We start from the raw sequence: 19,200 nt of genomic DNA on the forward strand, positions 1-19,200 counted from the left end.
CAATCTTCAATGACCTGGAAAGGAAAACTCCATAGTGGGAATAGATGTGACAGAAGTGAAGGAACTGAGAGAAGGAAATAACATTTTTACAGGAGATAGGATGAGAAGAGGTATAGTCAAGATAACTATGAGAATCGCTAGGTTTATAAAAGTTGACAGTTTGTCTCCAGAAATGGAGACAGAGAGATCAAGAAAGGGGAGGGAGGTGTCAGAAATGGTGGAAGTTGGAGGCAAAGTTGATGATATTGATGAGCTCAGCATTGGGGGCATGAAGCAACTCCAACACAGTCGTTAATGTAGAGGAGGGAGAGTTGGGAAGCATTAAGGGGGAAGCCTTGGAACACAAAACTATTCTACGTGGGTGCCCATGGTTACACTGAGGCTGGAGAAAGTGGGAAGAGCCAAAGGAAAAATTGTTGAGGGTGAGGACCAGTTATAGGAGGCAACTTGATAAGTCTCCTCTGTACCCTCTCTGAAACTTGCACATCATTCCTACAATGAGGCAACCAGAATTGAACACAATATTCTAAGTGCGGTCTAACCAGGATTTTATAGAACTGCAACATTAACTTGTAAGTCTTGAACTCAATTCACCAACTATTGAAAGCCAACACACCATACCTTCTTAACCAATCTATCAACCTGTGCGGCAGCTTAGAGGGATCTATAAATGTGGACTTCAAGATCCCTCTGGTCCTCCACACTGCTAAGAATCCTGCCATTAACCTTGTATTCTACCCTTAAATTCAACCTTCCAAAGTCTAACACCTATTGGTTGTAATGAAGTAAGACTTGCAATGAAATCAATCACTCCTGAATGCAAAGGAGCACCAGTGGCTCAGGAACAACCTGCTTTCCAACGATGAATGCAAAATGTAATCAGAATGCTTGCATCACTAATAAGGTATTTTCTCTAATGCTACTGAGAGTGCATTGTCACTACATTGAACAACATAGCTTGCAAAGCCCAAAATTACCTTCATCTCAAGCAACCTGGAAGAGACAGTAAGTGCAGATTCACCAATTTTAACAACCCTGAAAAAAGGCAATAAAACACTGGGTCTGATTGAGCTAAGAGATTGTTTGCTTGAAAAAAAAATTAATCCACATCTGAACTGCAAAAATAAATGTGAAAGGAAAATCTGTTCTAAAAGGAAAAAAGGGATTTTTTAAGTCTGAACCTCTTAATAAAACCCCTCTTTTTTTCCCTCTCACTTAAGGAGGAACTTCAAAATAGTAGAAACTGATGCTTGAAATTATTAATGACAGAAGCATGTGGCCACAGATAGTCTGATCCTTAATAACTTCCCCTCTGACCCCATGAGCAACAAGAATTTAAGAGAGCAGAATTGTGAAAAGCAGCTTTATGAGTGACAAGAGGAAACAACATGGAAAACAACAACAGGCAGAAAGAGAAGGCAATAATGAATACAGAAATCTGGAGGCATCCTACAAATCCAACTGATGAACATTATGGGTATGCAGAGTCCGATTTATGGAAGTGACCAAGCAAAACAGGAGTTCATAACAGGAAGTTAACATACAATTCTTACCTCAGCTTCAAATTTGATCACTTTCTCATTCAGGACACGTTCATTCTCTTCCCTTTGATGCTCCATCTCTGATTTTAGGAAAGTGTTTTCATATCGCATTTTATTATATTCTGCTCTGTATCTTTCAACTTCCTAAAACATTAAATGGTCTCCAGTTTCATATAATAAATTTAATCAATTAATCAAACAGTTAAAAAGGAAAAATTGTCCTTCGCCTTTTTCTCACCTCTTCTTGTTTTCTGAAGCGCTCTCGCATAGGTGCCTCTAGATCTTGTTGCATTTGTGATTTTAATATCTCCAGTTTTTGAGGTGTCACTATCTGGGCAGCAAAATATAGAAGGAATATAGAAGTCATCAAATAAATTACAGAAATAAGTTTATCTTTAAAAAAATCTTTTGTTTCCAAACATTGACTGACTTACATATAACACAGATTTAAAATTAGCTCCCATTCAAGGACATTCCAGTTTACTGCATTCCAGTTACTGACATTACTTTTCCTATTCTGTGCCGGTCAGGAAAACTTAATAGGTGTGCGCACAGGTACTCTGTTGTATAAATTCACGTGTACTACTGTTGAGACAATAAACGTATTTATGGTGATTACTGATTCTCTCTGCCTCCCTAACCATTATTACCAATACAGTAGTTAGATCCTTGTAACACCATGAGCTCACCTATTGTCAGGTCAATTTCAAAAACAGAATCAAGATTGCAAAGGGTGGGGGCCTACAACTTGATACATTCCAACAATCTCCCACTATTTACTGATGTATTACAGAACAAAGTGAACCCATTTAGCTGATCAGATCCATCTTGACACCATATTCCCAATACTTCCATTCCTCTTCTCTTCTGTAGCTCTCCAACTTTTTCTCTTCAGCATGCTGAACAAAAGCTGGGAGGTCAATTGATAACTGTAAATGACTCTTATTCTTTAACTGCTTATTTACATTAAATGGTAATTTACAGCTATCAAGTTTTTGGGAGGTGCAACAAAGCAGTTAGCACCCATGTAAGCTTCAAGCAGACAGCACCCACCCAAGGTCAGATTCAAAACTAGACAGGCAACAACTTGTGCAGTGTTTTGCTGTTTTTCTTTGAAAGACTCTGAAAGTCCCCAGCAAACCAAAATTGTTGCCTCAAGGTTTCTCTCAATACAATAACTCATGTAATAACTGGAACAGTTAGGGTATTTTCCATACTTTTTAGACATCTACAAAATTATTTTGCCATTCTGTAAACCATGTGTTGTTTGTGGATTCCACCAATAGGATTAGCATACAGGTTTACAATCTATCAGTAGTTTAGTTTTATAAAACATTCTTAAAACTTTTAAAACTCTAATGACCAATGTTACTGCGCAACCTCACAGATGTATGAGCTCTGAAATAAAAAATTACTTGATATCACATTAGCTCTGCTGCCCATATAAAGAACAGCAAATTACATATTTATTTGTTAGAATTTGTCATTACAATTCAACAATGAAATTGTGTTACTGAAATCTAAATATGTCTATTATTCAAAAAATATCATGTTATGGCTATTAACTTACAATATACTGTATCAAATCAACAGCATCTTTTCCATCATGGTTTCATCTCCAATTAAACTCGATGCCTTTAATGCTCACTTTGACTGACAGAAGATGGAGATACTTTCACAAAACTCCATAACCCCTGATGACACTGTGACTCCTTCTTCCCCACCTGGCCTACAGTAAATACCTGTGCTGATCAACTGGCTGGAGTGTTTACAGACATCTTAAAGTTCCTGCTTCAAGCATGCATCAATAACACCAAATATGTGATAACTTACCTCAAGGACTCCATTGGCACTGTAATCTATCATAATGAAGTGTTTAAAGCGTATCTACTCCTACCTGGAACCACTCCAATTTGCCTACCATCACAATAGTTCAACATCAGATACCATTTCAATGGCTCTTCATTCAGCTCTGGAACATCTGGACAATGTAGATGCATATATTGGGATGCTCTTCATCGATTACAGCTGAGCATTCAACGCTATTATTCCCTCAAAACTTAACATTGGGCTCCAAGGCCTAGGCCTCACTGTGCAACTGGATCCTTGATTTCTTCACTGGCAGACCCCAGTCAATACAGACTGGCAACATTTCTTTCACACTCACCATCAGCACAGGTGCACCACAGGGTGTGTGCTTAACATTCTGCTCTGCTCATTTCATACTTATCATTGTGTACACTCTAATACTGTATTTCAGAGTGGCTGAGGAGCCCAATGTGGGAACGGCAGAATCTTCCAGAGTTGGGACAGATGCTGATGGGATGGTTGGTGGTTATTTGTGAGGTGGTAACACTAGTTCCACTGCTTACAGAGGGTTCTGTATGATCACTATCCAATGCTATTCTGAATGTTCCTTCAATGTTCCCAGCTTTGAGATTTCATGAGCCAGAGGTTTGGAGGAGTCAGTGTGAATCTGAGCACATTTATTTTTTTTCTCTGCTCACCCAGCAATCATCTCCTAAGGCAGTGCTTCGAATGGAGCATTTGTTTCAGCAGTCTGAAGGCAGCTGGTTAGAACATAGAAACACAGAAAACCTACAGCACAGTAAGGCCCTTTGGCCCACAAAGATGTGCTGAACATGTAGTTACTTTAGAAATTACCTCGAATTACCCATACCCTCTCATCTTATACACCTCAATCAGGTCACCTCTCATCCTCCATCGCTCCAAGGAGAAAAGGCTGAGTTTACTCAACCTATTCTCATAAGGCATGCTTCCCAATCTAGGCAACATCCTTGTAAATCTCCTCTACACCTTTCCTATGGTTTCTACATCCTTCCTGTAGTAAGGTGACCAGAACTGAGCACAGTACTCCAACTGGAGTCTGACCAGGGTTCTATTTAGCTGCAACATTACCTCTCAGCTGCTAAGCTCAATCCCACATTTGATGAAGGCCAATGCACCGTATGCCTTCTTAACCAAAGAGTCAACCCGCGCAGCAGCTCTGAGTGTCCTATGGACTCGGACCCCAAGATCCCTCTGATTCTCCACACCGCCAACAGATTTCCCATTAATGCTATATTGTGCCATCATATTTGACCTACCAAAATAAACCACCTCACACTTACCTGGGTTGAACTCCATCTGCCTCTTCTCAGACAACACACACAAAATGCTGGTGGAACACAGCAGGCCAGTAAGAGATCTTTCCTTTCAGTTAGTCCTGACGAAGGGTCTCGGCCCAAAACGTCGACAGTGCTTCTCCTTATAGATGCTGCCTGGCTTGCTGTGTTCCACCAGCATTTTGTGTGTGTTGTTTGAATTTCCAGCATCTGCAGATTTCCTCGTGTTTGGCTCTTCTCAGCCCAGTTTTGCATCCTATTGATGTCCCGCTGTAACCTTCGACAGTCCTCCACACTATCCAAAATATCCCCAACCTTTGTGTCATCAGGAAATTTACTAAACCATCCCTCCACTTTTTCATCCAGGTCACTTATAAGAATCACAAAGAAAAGGGGTCCCAGAACAGATTCCTGAGGCACACCACAGGTGACCAACCTCCATGCAGAACATGACCCATCTACAACCACTCTTTGCCTTCTGTGTGTAAGCCAGTTCTGGATCCACAAAGCAAGGTCCCCTTGGATCCCATGCCTCCTTACTTTCTCAATAAGCCTTGCATGGGGTACCTTATCAAATGTCTTGCTGAAATCCATATACACTACATCTACTGCTCTACCTTCGTCTACATGTTTATTCACATCCTCAAAAAATTAAATCAGGCTCATAAGGCATGACCTGCCTTTGACAAAGCCATGCTGACTATTCCTAATCATATTATGCCTCTCCAAATGTTCATAAATCCTGTCTCTCAGGATCTCCTCCATCAACTTACCAACCGCTAAAGTAGAGTCACTGGTCTATAATTTCCTGGGCTATTTCTACTCCCTTTCTTGAATAAGGGAACAACATCTACAATCCTCCAATCCTCTGGAACCTCTCCCGTCCCTATTGATGATGCAAAGATCATCGCCAGAGGCTCAGCAATCTCCTCACTCGCCTCCCACAGTAGCCTGGGGTACATCTCGTCCCAGAGACTTATCCAACTTGATGCTTTCCAAACGCTCCAGCACATCTTCTTTCTTAATATGTATATGCTCAAGCTTTTCAATCCACTGTAAATCATCCCTACAATCACCAAGATCCTTTTCAGTAGTGAGTACTGAACCAACGTATTCATTAAGTACCTCTTTCTTTTCTTTTTCAATCTTTTTATTGAGTTTCATATAAATATTAAAAAAAACATAACATAATAATGAATAGGTTATGAATACAATAGACTTGAAATTACATTAATAATAAGATAATAATATCCTATTGAACATCAACAAAAAAAGTACATTAATCAATCGAGTCTATATAATTATATATGAAAAAACTCAAAAATAATCGTCAAAAGAAAAAGAAAAAAAAATTTGAAAATATATAAAAGAGAATATATATGAAAAAAAACACTAAACTAAACTAACATGGGCAATAATAACAGTTTATAAGTATATGATAGTGTCAAAGAACTCCAGAACTCCATACCTGAACAAGAATAAGCAGAGAGAAGGTCTGGAAAAGGCCAAATTAATTCATATGAAAATGTCGAATGAACGGTCCCCAAGTTTCTTCAAATTTAATTGATGAGTCAAAAATAGTGCTTCTAATTTTTTCCAAACTCAGATAAGAAATAGTTTGAAAAAGCCATTGAGATGTGGTAGGAGGATTTACTTCTTTCCAATTTTGTAATATAGACCTTCTGGCCATTAATGTTACAAAAGCAATCATTCGTCTGATTGAAGAAGAAAACTGATTACCATCCTCATTTGGTATACCAAAAATTGTAGTAATAAAATGAGGTTGTAAATCGATGTTCCAAATTGAGGAAATGGTAACAAATATGTCCTTCCAATAGTTATGTAAAGTGGGACATGACCAAAACATGTGGGTCAATGAAGCCACTTCTGAATGACATCTGTCACATTGAGGGTTAATATGAGAATAGAATCGTGCAAGCTTATCTTTAGACATATAAGCTCTATGTACAATTTTAAATTGTATTAAAGCATGTTTAGCACATATAGAAGAAGAATTAACCATTTGTAAAATTTTTTCCCATTTATCTGTTGATATATTGTATCGAAGTTCTTTTTCCCATTGTTGTTTAATTCTATCAGATATCTCTGGTTGTATCTTCATAATCATATTATAAATAAAAGCTACTAATCCCTTCTGACAAGGATTTAAGGTAAAAATCAAATCTGAGAAATCCGTTGAAGTTGAATTGGGAAAAGATGGTAAAACTTTATGTAAAAAATTTCTGATTTGTAAATATCTGAAAAAATTAGATTTAGGTAATTTAAATTTATTGGAAAGTTGGTCAAAAGACATCAAAGTACCTTCAAAAAAAAGATCACGAAAACATTTTATACCTTTCCTTTTCCATATGCTAAAAGCTTGATTTGTCAAGGAAGGTTTGAAAAAAAAAATTAAATAAAATAGGGCTATCAAGAACAAAGTTTTTCAGAGTAAAAAATTTACGAAATTGAAACCAAATTCGTAATGTATGTTTGATAACAGGATTAGATATCTGTTTATTGAATTTAACTAAATCAGCAGGAAGAAAAGAACCAAGAACAGAGAATAGAGAATATCCCTTTACCTCATTGCATTCCAAATTTACCCACTGTGGACACAATGATGAGTCCAAATCTAATTTCCAATACGTTAGGTTACGAATATTATTCGCCATTAAGTACCTCTGCTATCTCCTCTGGTTCCATACACATTTTTCCACTGTCACACTTGACTGGTCATATTCTCTCATGTCTTATACTCTTGCTCTTCACATATCTGTAGAATGCCTGAGGGGTTTTCCTTAATCCTGTCCACCAAGGCCTTCTCATGGCCCCTTCTGACTCTCCTAATTTCATTCTTAAGCTCCTTCCCGATTATCTTCTTGATCTCTATCATTACCTAGCACTATAAACCTTTCATAAGCTTTTCATTCCTTCTTGACTAGATTTTCAACAGCCTTTGTACACCAGTCCCTGTATCCTACCACCCTTTCACTGTCTCATTGGAACGGACCTATTCAGAACACCACTCAAATATCCCCTGAACATTTGCCACATTCCTGCCGTACAGTTCCCCGAGAAACTGTTCCCCAATTTATGCTTCCAAGTTCCTGCCTGATAGGTTCCTATCTCCCCTAACTCCAATTAAACACTTCCTAACTTGTCTGTTCCTATCCCTCTCCAATGTTATGTTAAAGGAGATAGAATTGTGATTACTATCTCCAAAATGCTCTCCCAATGAGAGTCCTGACACCTGACCATGTTCATTTCTCAATACCAGATCAAGTACAGCCTCTCCTCTTGCAGGCTTATCTACATATTGTGTCAGGAAACCTTCCTGAATACACCCAACAAACTCCACCGCATCTAAACCCCCTGCTCTAGGGAAATGTCACTCAATATTTGGGAAATTAAAATCTGCCACCACAACAACCCTGTTATTATTACATCTTTCCAGAATCTGTCTCCCTATCTGCTCCTCGATGTCCCTGTTAGTATTGGGTGGTCTATAAAAAAACACCCAGTAGCGTTATTGACCCCTTCCTATTTCTAACTTCAAACCACAGAGACTCAGTAGACAATCTCTCCATGACTTCCTCTTTTTCTGCAGCTGTAACACTATCTCTGATCAGCAGTGTCACACCCCCACCTCTTTTGACTCCCTCCCTGTCCTTTCTGAAACATCTAAAGCCTGGAACTCGAAGTAACCATTCCTGCCCCTGAGCCATCCAAGTCTCCGTAATGGTCATCACATCATAACTCCAAGTACTGATCCACACTCTAAGCTCATCCGCTTTGTTCATGATGCTTCTTGCGTCAAAATAGACACCTCAAATCATCCCTTCTCTATCAGCTGCCTATCCTCCCTCTCACACTGTTTCCAAACTTTCTCTATTTGTGAGCCAACTTCCTCCATCTCTTCAGTTCAGTTCCCACCCTCAGCGATTCTAGTTTAAACTCTCCCCAATAGACCTCAGCAAACCTCCCCGCCAGGATGTTGGTCCCCCTCGGATTCAAGTGTAACCTGTCCTTTTTGTATAGGTCACACTTGCCCCAGAAGAGGTCCCAATGATCCAGAAATCTGAATCCCTACCTCCCCTGCTCCAATCCCTCAGCCACGCATTTATCCTCCACCTCACTCTATTCCTGTACTCACTGTCACGTGGCACAGGCAGTAATCCCGAGATGACTACCTTTGAGTTTCTGCTTCTCAACTTCCTTCCTAACACCCTTTCAGGACCTCCTCCCTTTTCCTAGTTATGTCATTGATACCAATATGTACCATGATCTCTGGTTATTCACCTTCCCACTTCAGGATATCGTGGACGCGATCAGAAACATCCTGGACCCTGGCACCTGGGAGTCAAACTACCATCTGTTTCTTTCCTGCGTCCACAGAATCGCCTGTCTGCCCCCTAACTATGGAGTCCTCTATCACTGCTGCCATCCTCTTCCTTTCCCTACCCTTCTGAGCCACAGTGCCAGACTCTGTGCCAGACACGGCCACTGTTGCTTACTCCAAGTAGGTCCCCCTTCCCCCCCCCAACAGTACTCAAACAGTACTTATTGTTAAGGGGGACAGCCACAGCAGTATTCTCTGGTATCTGAGAATCTGGTATCTGGTATCTGGCCCTTCCCTCTCCTGACTGTTACCTACTTATCTGTCTCCCGAGGCCCAGGTGTGACTACTTGCCTATAGCTCCTCTATATCACCTCTCTATCATTTTCCCTGACCAGATGAAAGTTGTCGAGCCACCTCTCCAGTTCCCTAACATGGTCCCTAAGGAGCTGCAGCTCGACACACCTGGCATAGATGTGGCCGCCTGGGAGTCTCCCAGACATCCCACATCTGACACTCAGTACAGAACACCGGCCTCACACACATACTTTCTGTTTCTATTCCTCATAGGTAACTTACCTCACCTCAACTCATTACTGCCGAAGCCCTACCACTCTGCCCCAGATCACTCCGTCGTTGGTTCAAATTGTCCAACTGAGAACAGCTGGAGTCTTGATGCTTTGACTGCTGGTCCTGGAGAGGATGTTAACACAGCTTCGCAAATCATATTGATAAATTTGTAGGATTTTGTGGACACAGCGCTGGTGGTATTTTTCCAGATCTTTGAGTTACTTGCTCTAAGTAATTCAGGTCTCAGAAGCATCTAATGCAACAGGTTCACTGCTACCTGGTTGACCCTGAGCTTCCTGACAGGTTATTTTCTAGTGACTGTGCAAAACAAGGAAAAAGCTGCTAATGATATTGTATTTCTTGTGACACACTGGCTTATCTCATGATATAAATGCATAACTTAATTTCTTGTATGCACAGTTTTCACAAGCATCTAGTAATGAAGATTTAGTAATAGTTGATTTGTAAAATTTAGTTCAATTTTATTTTAAATTCAGATTTTTTTTTAATCACATGTACATCAAAACATACCATGAAATGCATTATTTGAATTACCAACCAGTACACCCAGGTGTGTGCTAGGGGCAGCGGCAAGTGCAGGTTCCCATATTCATGCTCATCTAACTGAAAACTCTTCTTAAATCAATCAGGTTTCAGACCACACCACTCACCAGACAACTGTTTAAAACATATCATTCACAACTTTTGATGTTAATTATCACTTTATCATGGGCTTCAGATAACACATCTATAACTTCACTGAGACTGCCTCTTTCCATTTCCTAAGTGTCCACTCTGACCTTCCTTAACTTGCTAGCTATTAAAACCCACTTCCTTGACATTTCCCTTGGCTGTGGAGTCTAGAATCAGGGTCATGAATCTCTTTCATCCCTTAAGACAATCCATTAAATTCATCTCCCTGTACTAATTTTTGATAATTTGCTCTATACCTCCTAACATGTTTGGACATCAATTTATGTCTAAGTACGTTCTCTTAAAACACCTTGGGATCTTTTGCAATCTTAAATTTTTAGATTGTTGATTAGAATTTTATTTAATGAGAACTACAACGTCACCTGCATTTTCAGTTCCTCATGTTCTCTCGTTTTATCTAATAATTCCCCACGAAGTTCAGCAAGAAGTAGTTGAAATTTCTCATGAGTGGTTTGTTTGTCCGTCTCCATTCGTCTTAGCTCATTCTGGGCTTTTGTATATTCATTCTGCAACCTGCAGCAGTAGCAAACCAGTTTTTACATGAGTCTTGCAAATCCACATACAAAAGTCACAGTTCTGTAATAATATTCCTCTGTACACTCATTACAAAGGACATGTTTTTTGACCTGAAGGTATTCTTTGTCTAATATTATAAGCATGTCCAAATTTCCTCACCCTTTTCATCTAGGCAATTGAACTATATTTGTGCACTGCTTCCTACATCTAGTCACTCTTGCCATTACACGGTGTCTAGAACTATATCATACTAGTCCAGCCAGTCACTGTCTAAGATCATTTGATTTTCCTGTTATGCCTTATTGTTTGAGTACAATCCATAAAAATACATAGCAGTGCTCTGCATCCAGGAGTAATTTAAAACTATTTGCTTGGAAATTCCAGTGCAGTAAGCCAATTATCACATTTAGCTCAATGGCCCTCTGTGCCCAGTTTCAGTTATGACCCATGTCTCATAGAAACATAGAAAATAGGTGCAGGAATAGGCCATTCAGCCCTTCGAGCCTGCACCACCATTCAGTATGATCATGGCTGATCATCCAATTCAGAACCCTGCACCTGCTATCTCACCATACCCCCGATCCCTTTAGCCACAAGGGCCATATCTAACTCCCTCTTAAATATAGCCAATGAACAGGCCTCAACTGTTTCCTGTGGCAGAGAATTCCACAGATTCACCACTCTCTGTGTGAAGAAGTTTTTCCTCGTCTCGGTCCTAAAAGGCTTCCCCTTTATCCTTAAACTGTGACCCCTCGTTCTGGACTTCCCCAACATCAGAAACGATCTTCCTGCAATTTAGCCTGTCCAATCCCTTTAGAATTTTATACGTTTCAATAAGATCCCTCCTCAATCTTCTAAATTCCAGCGAGTATAAGCCTAGTCAATCTAGTCCTTCTTCATATGAAAGTCCTGCCATCCCAGGAATCAATCTGGTAAACCTTCTTTGTACTCCCTCTATGGCAAGAATGTCTTTCCTCAGATTAAGGGACCAAAACTGCACACAATATTCCAGGTGCGGTCTCACCAAGGCCTTGTACAACTGCAGTAGAACCTCCCTGCTCCTGTACTCGAATACTCTTACTATGAATGCCAACATACCAGTTGCCTTTTTCACCGCCTGCTGTACCTGCATGCCCAACTTCAATGACTGGTGTACAATGACACCCACGTCTCATTGCACCTCCCCTTTTCCTAATCAGCTACCATTCAGATAATAATCTGTTTTCCTGTTCTTGCAACCAAATAACCTCACATAACCTCACATTTATCCACATTAAATTGCACCTGTCATGAATTTGCCCACTCACCTAACCTATCCAAGTCACCCTGCATCCTCTTAGCATCCTCCTCACAGCTAACACTGCTGCCCAGCTTCGTGTCATCTGCAAACTTGGAGATGCGGCATTTAATTCTCTCGTCTAAATCATTAATATATATTGTAAACAACTGGGGTACCAGCACTGAGCCTTGCGGTACCCCACTAGTCACTGCCTGTCATTCTGAAAAGGTCCCGTTTATTCCCATTTTTTGTTTCCTGTTTGCCAACCAATTCTCTATCCACATCAATACCATACCCCCAATACCATGTGCTTTAAGTTTGCACACTAATCTCCTGTGTGGGACCTTGTCAAAAGCCTTTTGAAAATCCAAATATACCACATCCACTGGTTCTCCCCTATCCACTCTACTAGTTACATCTTCAAAAAATTCTATAAGATTCGTCAGACATGATTTTCCTTTCACAAGTCCATGCTGACTTTGTCCGATGATTTCACCTCTTTCCAAATGTGCTGTTATCACATCTTTGATAACCGACTCTACCATTTTCCCCACTATCGATGTCAGGCTAACCGGTCTATAATTCCCCGGTTTCTCTCTCCCTCCTTTTTTAAAAAGTGGGGTTACATTAGCCACCCTCCAATCCTCAGGAACTAATCCAGAATCTAAGGAGTTTTGAAAAATTATCACTAATGCATCCACTATTTCTTGGGCTACTTCCTTAAGCACTCTGGGATGCAGACCATCTGGCCCTGGGGATTTATCTGCCTTTAATCCCTTCAATTTACCTAACACCACTTTCCTACTAACATTTATTTCCTTCAGTTCCTCCATCTCACTAGATCCTTGGTCCCCTACTATTTCCGGAAGATTATTTATGTTCTCCTTAGTGAAGACAGATCCAAAGTAGTTATTCAATTGGTCTGCCATGTCCTTGTTCCCCATGATCAATTCACCTGTTTCTGACTATAAGGGACCTACATTTGTCTTAACCAATCTTTTTTCTTTTCATATATCTATAAAAGCTTTTACAGTCAGTTTTTATGTTCCCTGCCAGCTTTCTCATAATCTGATTTCTCTTTCTAATTAAGCCCCTCTTCTGCTGGACTCTGAATTTCTCCCAGTCCTCAAGTGTGCCACTTTTTCTGGCTAATTTGTATGTTTCTTCTTTGGAATTGATACTATCCCTCATTTCCCTTGTCAGCCATGAGTGCACTACCTTCCCTGGTTTATTCTTTTGCCAAACTGGGATGAACAATTGTTGCAGTTCATCCATGTGATCTTTAAATGCTTGCCATTGCATATCCACCGTCAACCCTTCAAGTACCATTTGCCAGTCTATCTTAGCTAATTCATGTCTCATACCTTCAAAATTACCCTTCTTTAAGTTCAGAACCTTTGTTTCTGAATTAACAATGTCACTCTCCATCTTAATGAAGAATTCCAACATATTATGGTCACTCTTACCCAAGGGGCCTCGCACGACATGATTGCTAACTAACCCTTCCTCATTGCTCAATACTCAATCTAGAATGGCCTGCTCTCTAGTTGGTACCTCGACATGTTGGTTCAGAAAACCATCCTGCATACAGTCCAAGAAATCCTCTTCCTCAGCACTCTTACCAATTTGGTTCACCCAATCTATATGTAGATTGAAGTCACCCATTATAACTACTGTTCCTTTATTGCACGCATTTCTAATTTCCTGTTTAATGCCATCCCCAACTTCACTACTACTGTTAGGTGGCCTGTACACAACTCCCACCAGCGTTTTCTGCCCTTTAGTGTTATGCAGCTCTACCCATATCGATTCTACATCCTCCAGGCTAATGTACTTCCTTTCCATTGCATTAATCTCCTCTCTAACCAGCAACACAACCCCACCTCCTTTTCTTTCCAGTCTATCCCTCCTGAATATTGAATATCCCTGGATGTTGAGCTCCCATCCTTGGTCACCCTGGAGCCATGTCTCTGTGATCCCAACTATATCATATTCATTAATAACTATCTGCACATTCAATTCATCCACCTTGTTACGAATGTTCCTTGCATTGACACACAAAGCCTTCAAACTTGTTTTTACAACACTCTTAGCCCTTATACAATTATGTTGAAAAGTGCTCCTTTTTGATTTTTGCCCTGGATTTGCCTGCCTGCCACTTTTACTTTTCACCTTACTACTTTTTTTCTTCTACCCTCATTTTACACCCCTGTCTCTCTGCACTTGTTCCCATCCCCCTGCCACATTAGTTTAAATCCTCCTGAACAGCAGTAGCAAATGCTCCCCCTAGGACATTGGTTCCAGTCCAGCCCAGGTGCAGACCGTCCTGTTTGTACCGGACCCACCTCCCCCAGAACTGGTTCCAATGCCCCAGAAATTTGAATCCCTCCCCCTTGCACCATTTTTCATAGATGAAAATACGTTGTTTTTTTAATCCCTCTTGCAAAGCCAGACCCAAGAAGTAAGCCACAGGCTCAGTCTGGGCGATTTTGGAGCCAGCATTTGGTGGGGTTGTGCTCTGATACGATCAGGAATGCACACTGCTTCATGTTGAATTAGGTGGAGATGAGTTCCAATCAGAAACATGGTCCGACCCGTATCAGCAGTGGATAGGAGTGAATAAGATTGGAAACAGGCATACTGATGTTGGTGGGGAAGTTGGGGTAGAAGTAGGGATTAGAGATGAGGAGCTTGTAGAAAAATAGGGAATCGGAGGCCAGGAATATGTAGAGAGCCAGACATACTATGGGGATAAGAACTAATTATTCTAACAATTTCCATGATGTGTGCAATGTTGGTCAAGTTCTCCTGCAAATGCTTCCAAATTCTTTAATCACAGCCAACACGCATAACTAGCAAGTCTTGCAGGTTGCCCATACTTGTTCTTCTTAAGCAATTCAGACTCTTCCAGGCAAAGGTGAAAATATTATGGTAAATCATATTATGTGCAACACATTCCAATAATCACATTTAGCTAAAAGTTCCATAATTACTTGCCAACAAAGTACACATGTATGAGATACAAACTGGGGGATTGTGGATTTAGAGGTGTAGTATTTATGCACTCCGGTGTGAGTGAGCAGCATGTCCAACATCGGGACAGAGGAGCTGCACTGAAAGGGGGAAAGGCACGATAGAAGCAGCAGGGCTGAGGGCTGACAATGGAGCAGAGGGGTGGGGAGTGGGGGGATGACAAGGTTTTGGTGGAAAACTGATGAGAGTCTGACAGCAACACCAGGACTGGGGTTCAGTTTACTGGGTGTTTTATCATTACTCAAGAGGGTGATACGAGTACAGCATTGTCCCAGAAAGGCTGCACAATAGCACATAATATTAATTAACCCAGAGCCCTCAAAATGCACCCAGTGATCTAACAAGAGAGATTAGACTAGGCGATTTAGGTAGCTCAGTCATTAATGTGAACATTTTTATCAACAGAAATGGTTAAGCTGGAATAGTAAAATTGTCATTATGCATGTTTTCTTATCTGCCAGAGAACATTTCAGCAAAAGCAGTTTTACACATTTTTGTTCAGTTGACCAATGAATTGTAGGAATATTTCAATTGGTAATTAATTTTTCTCAAGGTTTTCCCGTGATTAAACTTTTGCATTCAGTTATTACAAAACATTATTGAACTTCCATTCCTATTTAGTCAGGATGTTCCCAATCAACATCGATACAGGCCCTTGGTGAATGATTTGGGACTACATTTATTCTGTAGTCACCTAGGCTCCTATGCACACCTACCTCTAATTTTGCACCAGAGGGGCTGCAATGGGAACCAGCAGTGACAGTGGTAGGGGTAAGTGATTCTTTGGATTATGATGTGTTAAAACATGGAGCACAAGAAATGGAAACTGTGCTTTGTTGGATGTTTCAGTTTATAAAGTGGTTGAAATTCTATAGCTTTCTTTTTTATAACATGATTTTGTTTTCAGGTGACAGCTTAACTTCTGACACATTGGAAGAAATTCTTCCACAAGGCCTGAACCACCTTGGTGTAAGTGGGGGGGGGAACTGAAACTCTTATGCTAAACTTTATCTTCTCTGTGCACCTCTGCAAGAATTCACTGCATTTCAGTTTTGTATGGTTTTCAAGCACATGCAACTACTGCCAATACCTTGTGTGTTCAGCCTTCAAGATTTGATAGTTGCTTTTGTGATGTTCACATCTCATTCTCTCATCAATTAACATTTTTTGCAGCTCCATTTTAGTGCTACATAGATCTACATCCAGTTCAGATGACTGTTTGGCAAGATCTTCCATTGCAGAGCGCAGCTGTATAGATGTTAATGCTAGAAAATTAGGTTACAAGAAACTCTCTCCTGAAGAGCACTTGACAAGTGGATGGAAGCTTCACTCCTGAAATAAACTGCACAAAAAGAAATAAGTCACAAGTATCCGAACTTCACAAGTTCTCTATTGACCTCTCCAATTTGTTTCAAATAACACATGAATAAAATAACCTTTTTACACTAATTTAAGATCAAAGTAATCTTTAAAGGTAAAATGTCAGCTAACTCTAAATAAGGGAAATGCAAAATATGGTACTTTCCCCATACATCCCAACAGACCTAGATATGATCTCTGGTCTGATTTTAATTTGCAACTCAGATGGATTTTGTAGGAATGGAGCAAGATCTGAGCAGAGTTTTGCAGGTACAGTAGCCTCACATGTTTGTTTCCTGCTGGACTTGCGACAGAATAAAACATCAGCAGGCTGGGAAATAACCAAGAGCTCCTATTAAAAGGTTCAAAGTACATTTATTACCAAAATACCTATACAGTACATAGACCTGAGATTCCTCCTTCCATAGGCAGCCACGAAATACCATGGAAATTGTTAAAAGAAAACATCAAGCACCCAACACGCCAAAAAAAATTGCGCTGAGCAAAAAGGTGAGCAATTAACACCCAAACCATAGCGTCTCCAGGAAGTGTCCTGGAAGGACGGCCACTGAGCCAGTTCTGTTTAGCACCGTGTCATTGACTGTACCAGTTAGCAATCCAGATTACTGCTGAAGCACCTCTATCAAATTGTGCAAATAGCTAGTCACCAGAAATGCATGAAGATAAACCAAAGAGTCCTCCAAAAGTGAGTCCACGGAGAGTATACAGCACTGAGGACATTGAACATCAAACTCAGGACCTCCAAAAACAGTCCCACAGACATGAGCCGTACAACCAAGGCGTTTGAACCCAAGACTCTGCCCATCCCCCGGCAGTGAGAGGGAGATTGGTCAATAGCAGCCTGTCAGTGCTGAACGCCCTCTGACCTTCTGCTCTCATCCCCGTCGATTTCAATCTTGCTCGACATTTTAAGCAGTGTAATGTAATGGAGACAACCGTGGGTCCCCGATCCGCCATTAGGAAATGATAGTTACACACTCTGCTCTTAACCTCATCGAATTCCCCCACAGTTAGCAAAAGCTCCAGATCACTCAGTTGGCCCAAAAATACATAATCAAAATGGAAATTACAGAATGCAATTGATCACAGCTCAGAAGAAGCATATTTAAAAGTAGTTTCATGAGCTGTCTGCAGGACGTCGCCACTGGTCACCGACGCCATTTGAGACAACTAGAGTTTCACCCTTTTAAAAGTGTGCATAGAAGAATATCAGGTAATTGCGACAAGAGACTTCAGTGTGCTGCTCTTCAAGGTCAAAATCCAACTCATACTTTTCTGCCATATTAAAGGTTGTTGATGACATCAGTGTCATAAACTGAATCAAAGGTGATGATGAATCAGCAAATAGGTGGAGACTGAAAATCTGGCTGGGTGGTACCATAACAACAACCTCTTACTCAATGTCATCAAGACCAAGGAGCTGATCATTGACTTCAGAAGAAAACTGGAGGTCCATGAGCCAGTCCTCATTAGAGGTGAGAGGGTTAGCAACTTTATATTCCTCAATGCTATCATTTTGGAGAAACCATACTGGGCTCAACACGGAAGTGCAATTACAAAGAGAGCATAGCAGTGCCTCTACTTCCTTAAGGGGTTGCAAAGATTTGGCGTGACATCTGAAACTCTGACAGCTTCTATAGATGAGTAGTGTTGAGTATCACAGCCTGGTCTGGAAATATCAATGCTCTTGAATATAAAATCCTACAAAAAGAATCCTATGGCCCAGCCCATCATGGCTAAAGCCCTTTCAACCATTGAATACATCTATATGAAATGTTGCAGCACCATCCATCATTATAGATCCTCACCACCTAAAACATGATCTCTTCTCACTACTGCCATCAGGAACAAAGTACAGGAGCCTCAAGACTCATACTACCAGGTTCAGGAAAAGTTACTACCCATTAACTATCAGGCTTTTGAACCAAAGGGGCTAACTTCACTTACCCCATCACTGAAATGTTCCCAGGTCCAACGGGCTCATTTTCAAGGAATCTTCATCTCATGTTTTCAATGTTTATTGCTTATTTATTCACTATTATTTTTTTCTTTTTCTATTTGCACAGTTTGTTGTCTTCTGCACAAAGGCAGAATGCCCTAGTTGGGTGGTGTTTCATTGATTCTGTTATGGTTATTATTCTATTTATTTATTGAGCATGTCCACAAGAAAATGAATCTCAGGATTGTATATGGTGACATATATATTTTAATAATAAGTTAACTTCGAACTTTTTAAACTTCTAATTGTGGCAATATAAGTAGATATCATTTTGGGTCACACACTGGGGAGCTGATGTCAATCAAAGATCCACGTCCCAGGAAGACATAATGCACAGGTCATACTAACCTTTAAAACCTCTTAGAAATCTACCCTAAATCTTGTTAACAAGTGGCATATTCAGATGCTCTACTATTAATGTTTCCAATGTAGATGACGTAGCTTTGACTAGGGCATTGCAATGAACCAGTGAATGAGGAGAGGCTTTCTAAACCTAAAAACCACTGAGTGGCATTGCCTTTCTGTAAATTCACTTGTGGCCATGCCTAACATCTAAGATAGTGAAACTAACAACTTTCCATGTGCAAGAGAAAATATGTAAATGAATTGTAAAGAGGAAGTTAGAAAACAAACTTTAAATGTTAGAATTAAGAAAATTAATAAAGAGTTACAAATAACTATCACTCACCCAGAGATTGTGAGCA

General features: G+C 40.3%; 1 protein-coding gene across 4 annotated transcripts in view; it reads right to left on the reverse strand.

Moving 5' to 3' along the window:
- cep83 (centrosomal protein 83) overlaps positions 1–19,200 on the reverse strand; it is a 67,885-nt gene that overhangs the window by 39,674 nt on the left and 9,011 nt on the right. The window contains exons 2-5 of one of the 4 annotated variants that reach the window (XM_059987754.1): positions 16,208–16,459; positions 10,652–10,802; positions 1,780–1,872; positions 1,554–1,685 (exon numbers count right to left, since the gene is read on the reverse strand). In XM_059987754.1, coding sequence (XP_059843737.1) covers positions 1,554–1,685; positions 1,780–1,872; positions 10,652–10,802; positions 16,208–16,353 — 522 coding nt within the window. In that variant the 5' untranslated portion in view covers positions 16,354–16,459. Of the gene's footprint in view, positions 1–1,553; positions 1,686–1,779; positions 1,873–1,975; positions 2,127–10,651; positions 10,803–16,207; positions 16,460–19,200 lie in introns of those variants that run through there. The other 3 variants (XM_059987755.1, XM_059987756.1, XM_059987758.1) reach the window with 3 other exon arrangements.

Source organism: Hypanus sabinus, chromosome 13 (assembly GCF_030144855.1).
Source record: "Hypanus sabinus isolate sHypSab1 chromosome 13, sHypSab1.hap1, whole genome shotgun sequence".
In the NCBI taxonomy this organism is placed as follows: Eukaryota; Metazoa; Chordata; class Chondrichthyes; order Myliobatiformes; family Dasyatidae; genus Hypanus; species Hypanus sabinus.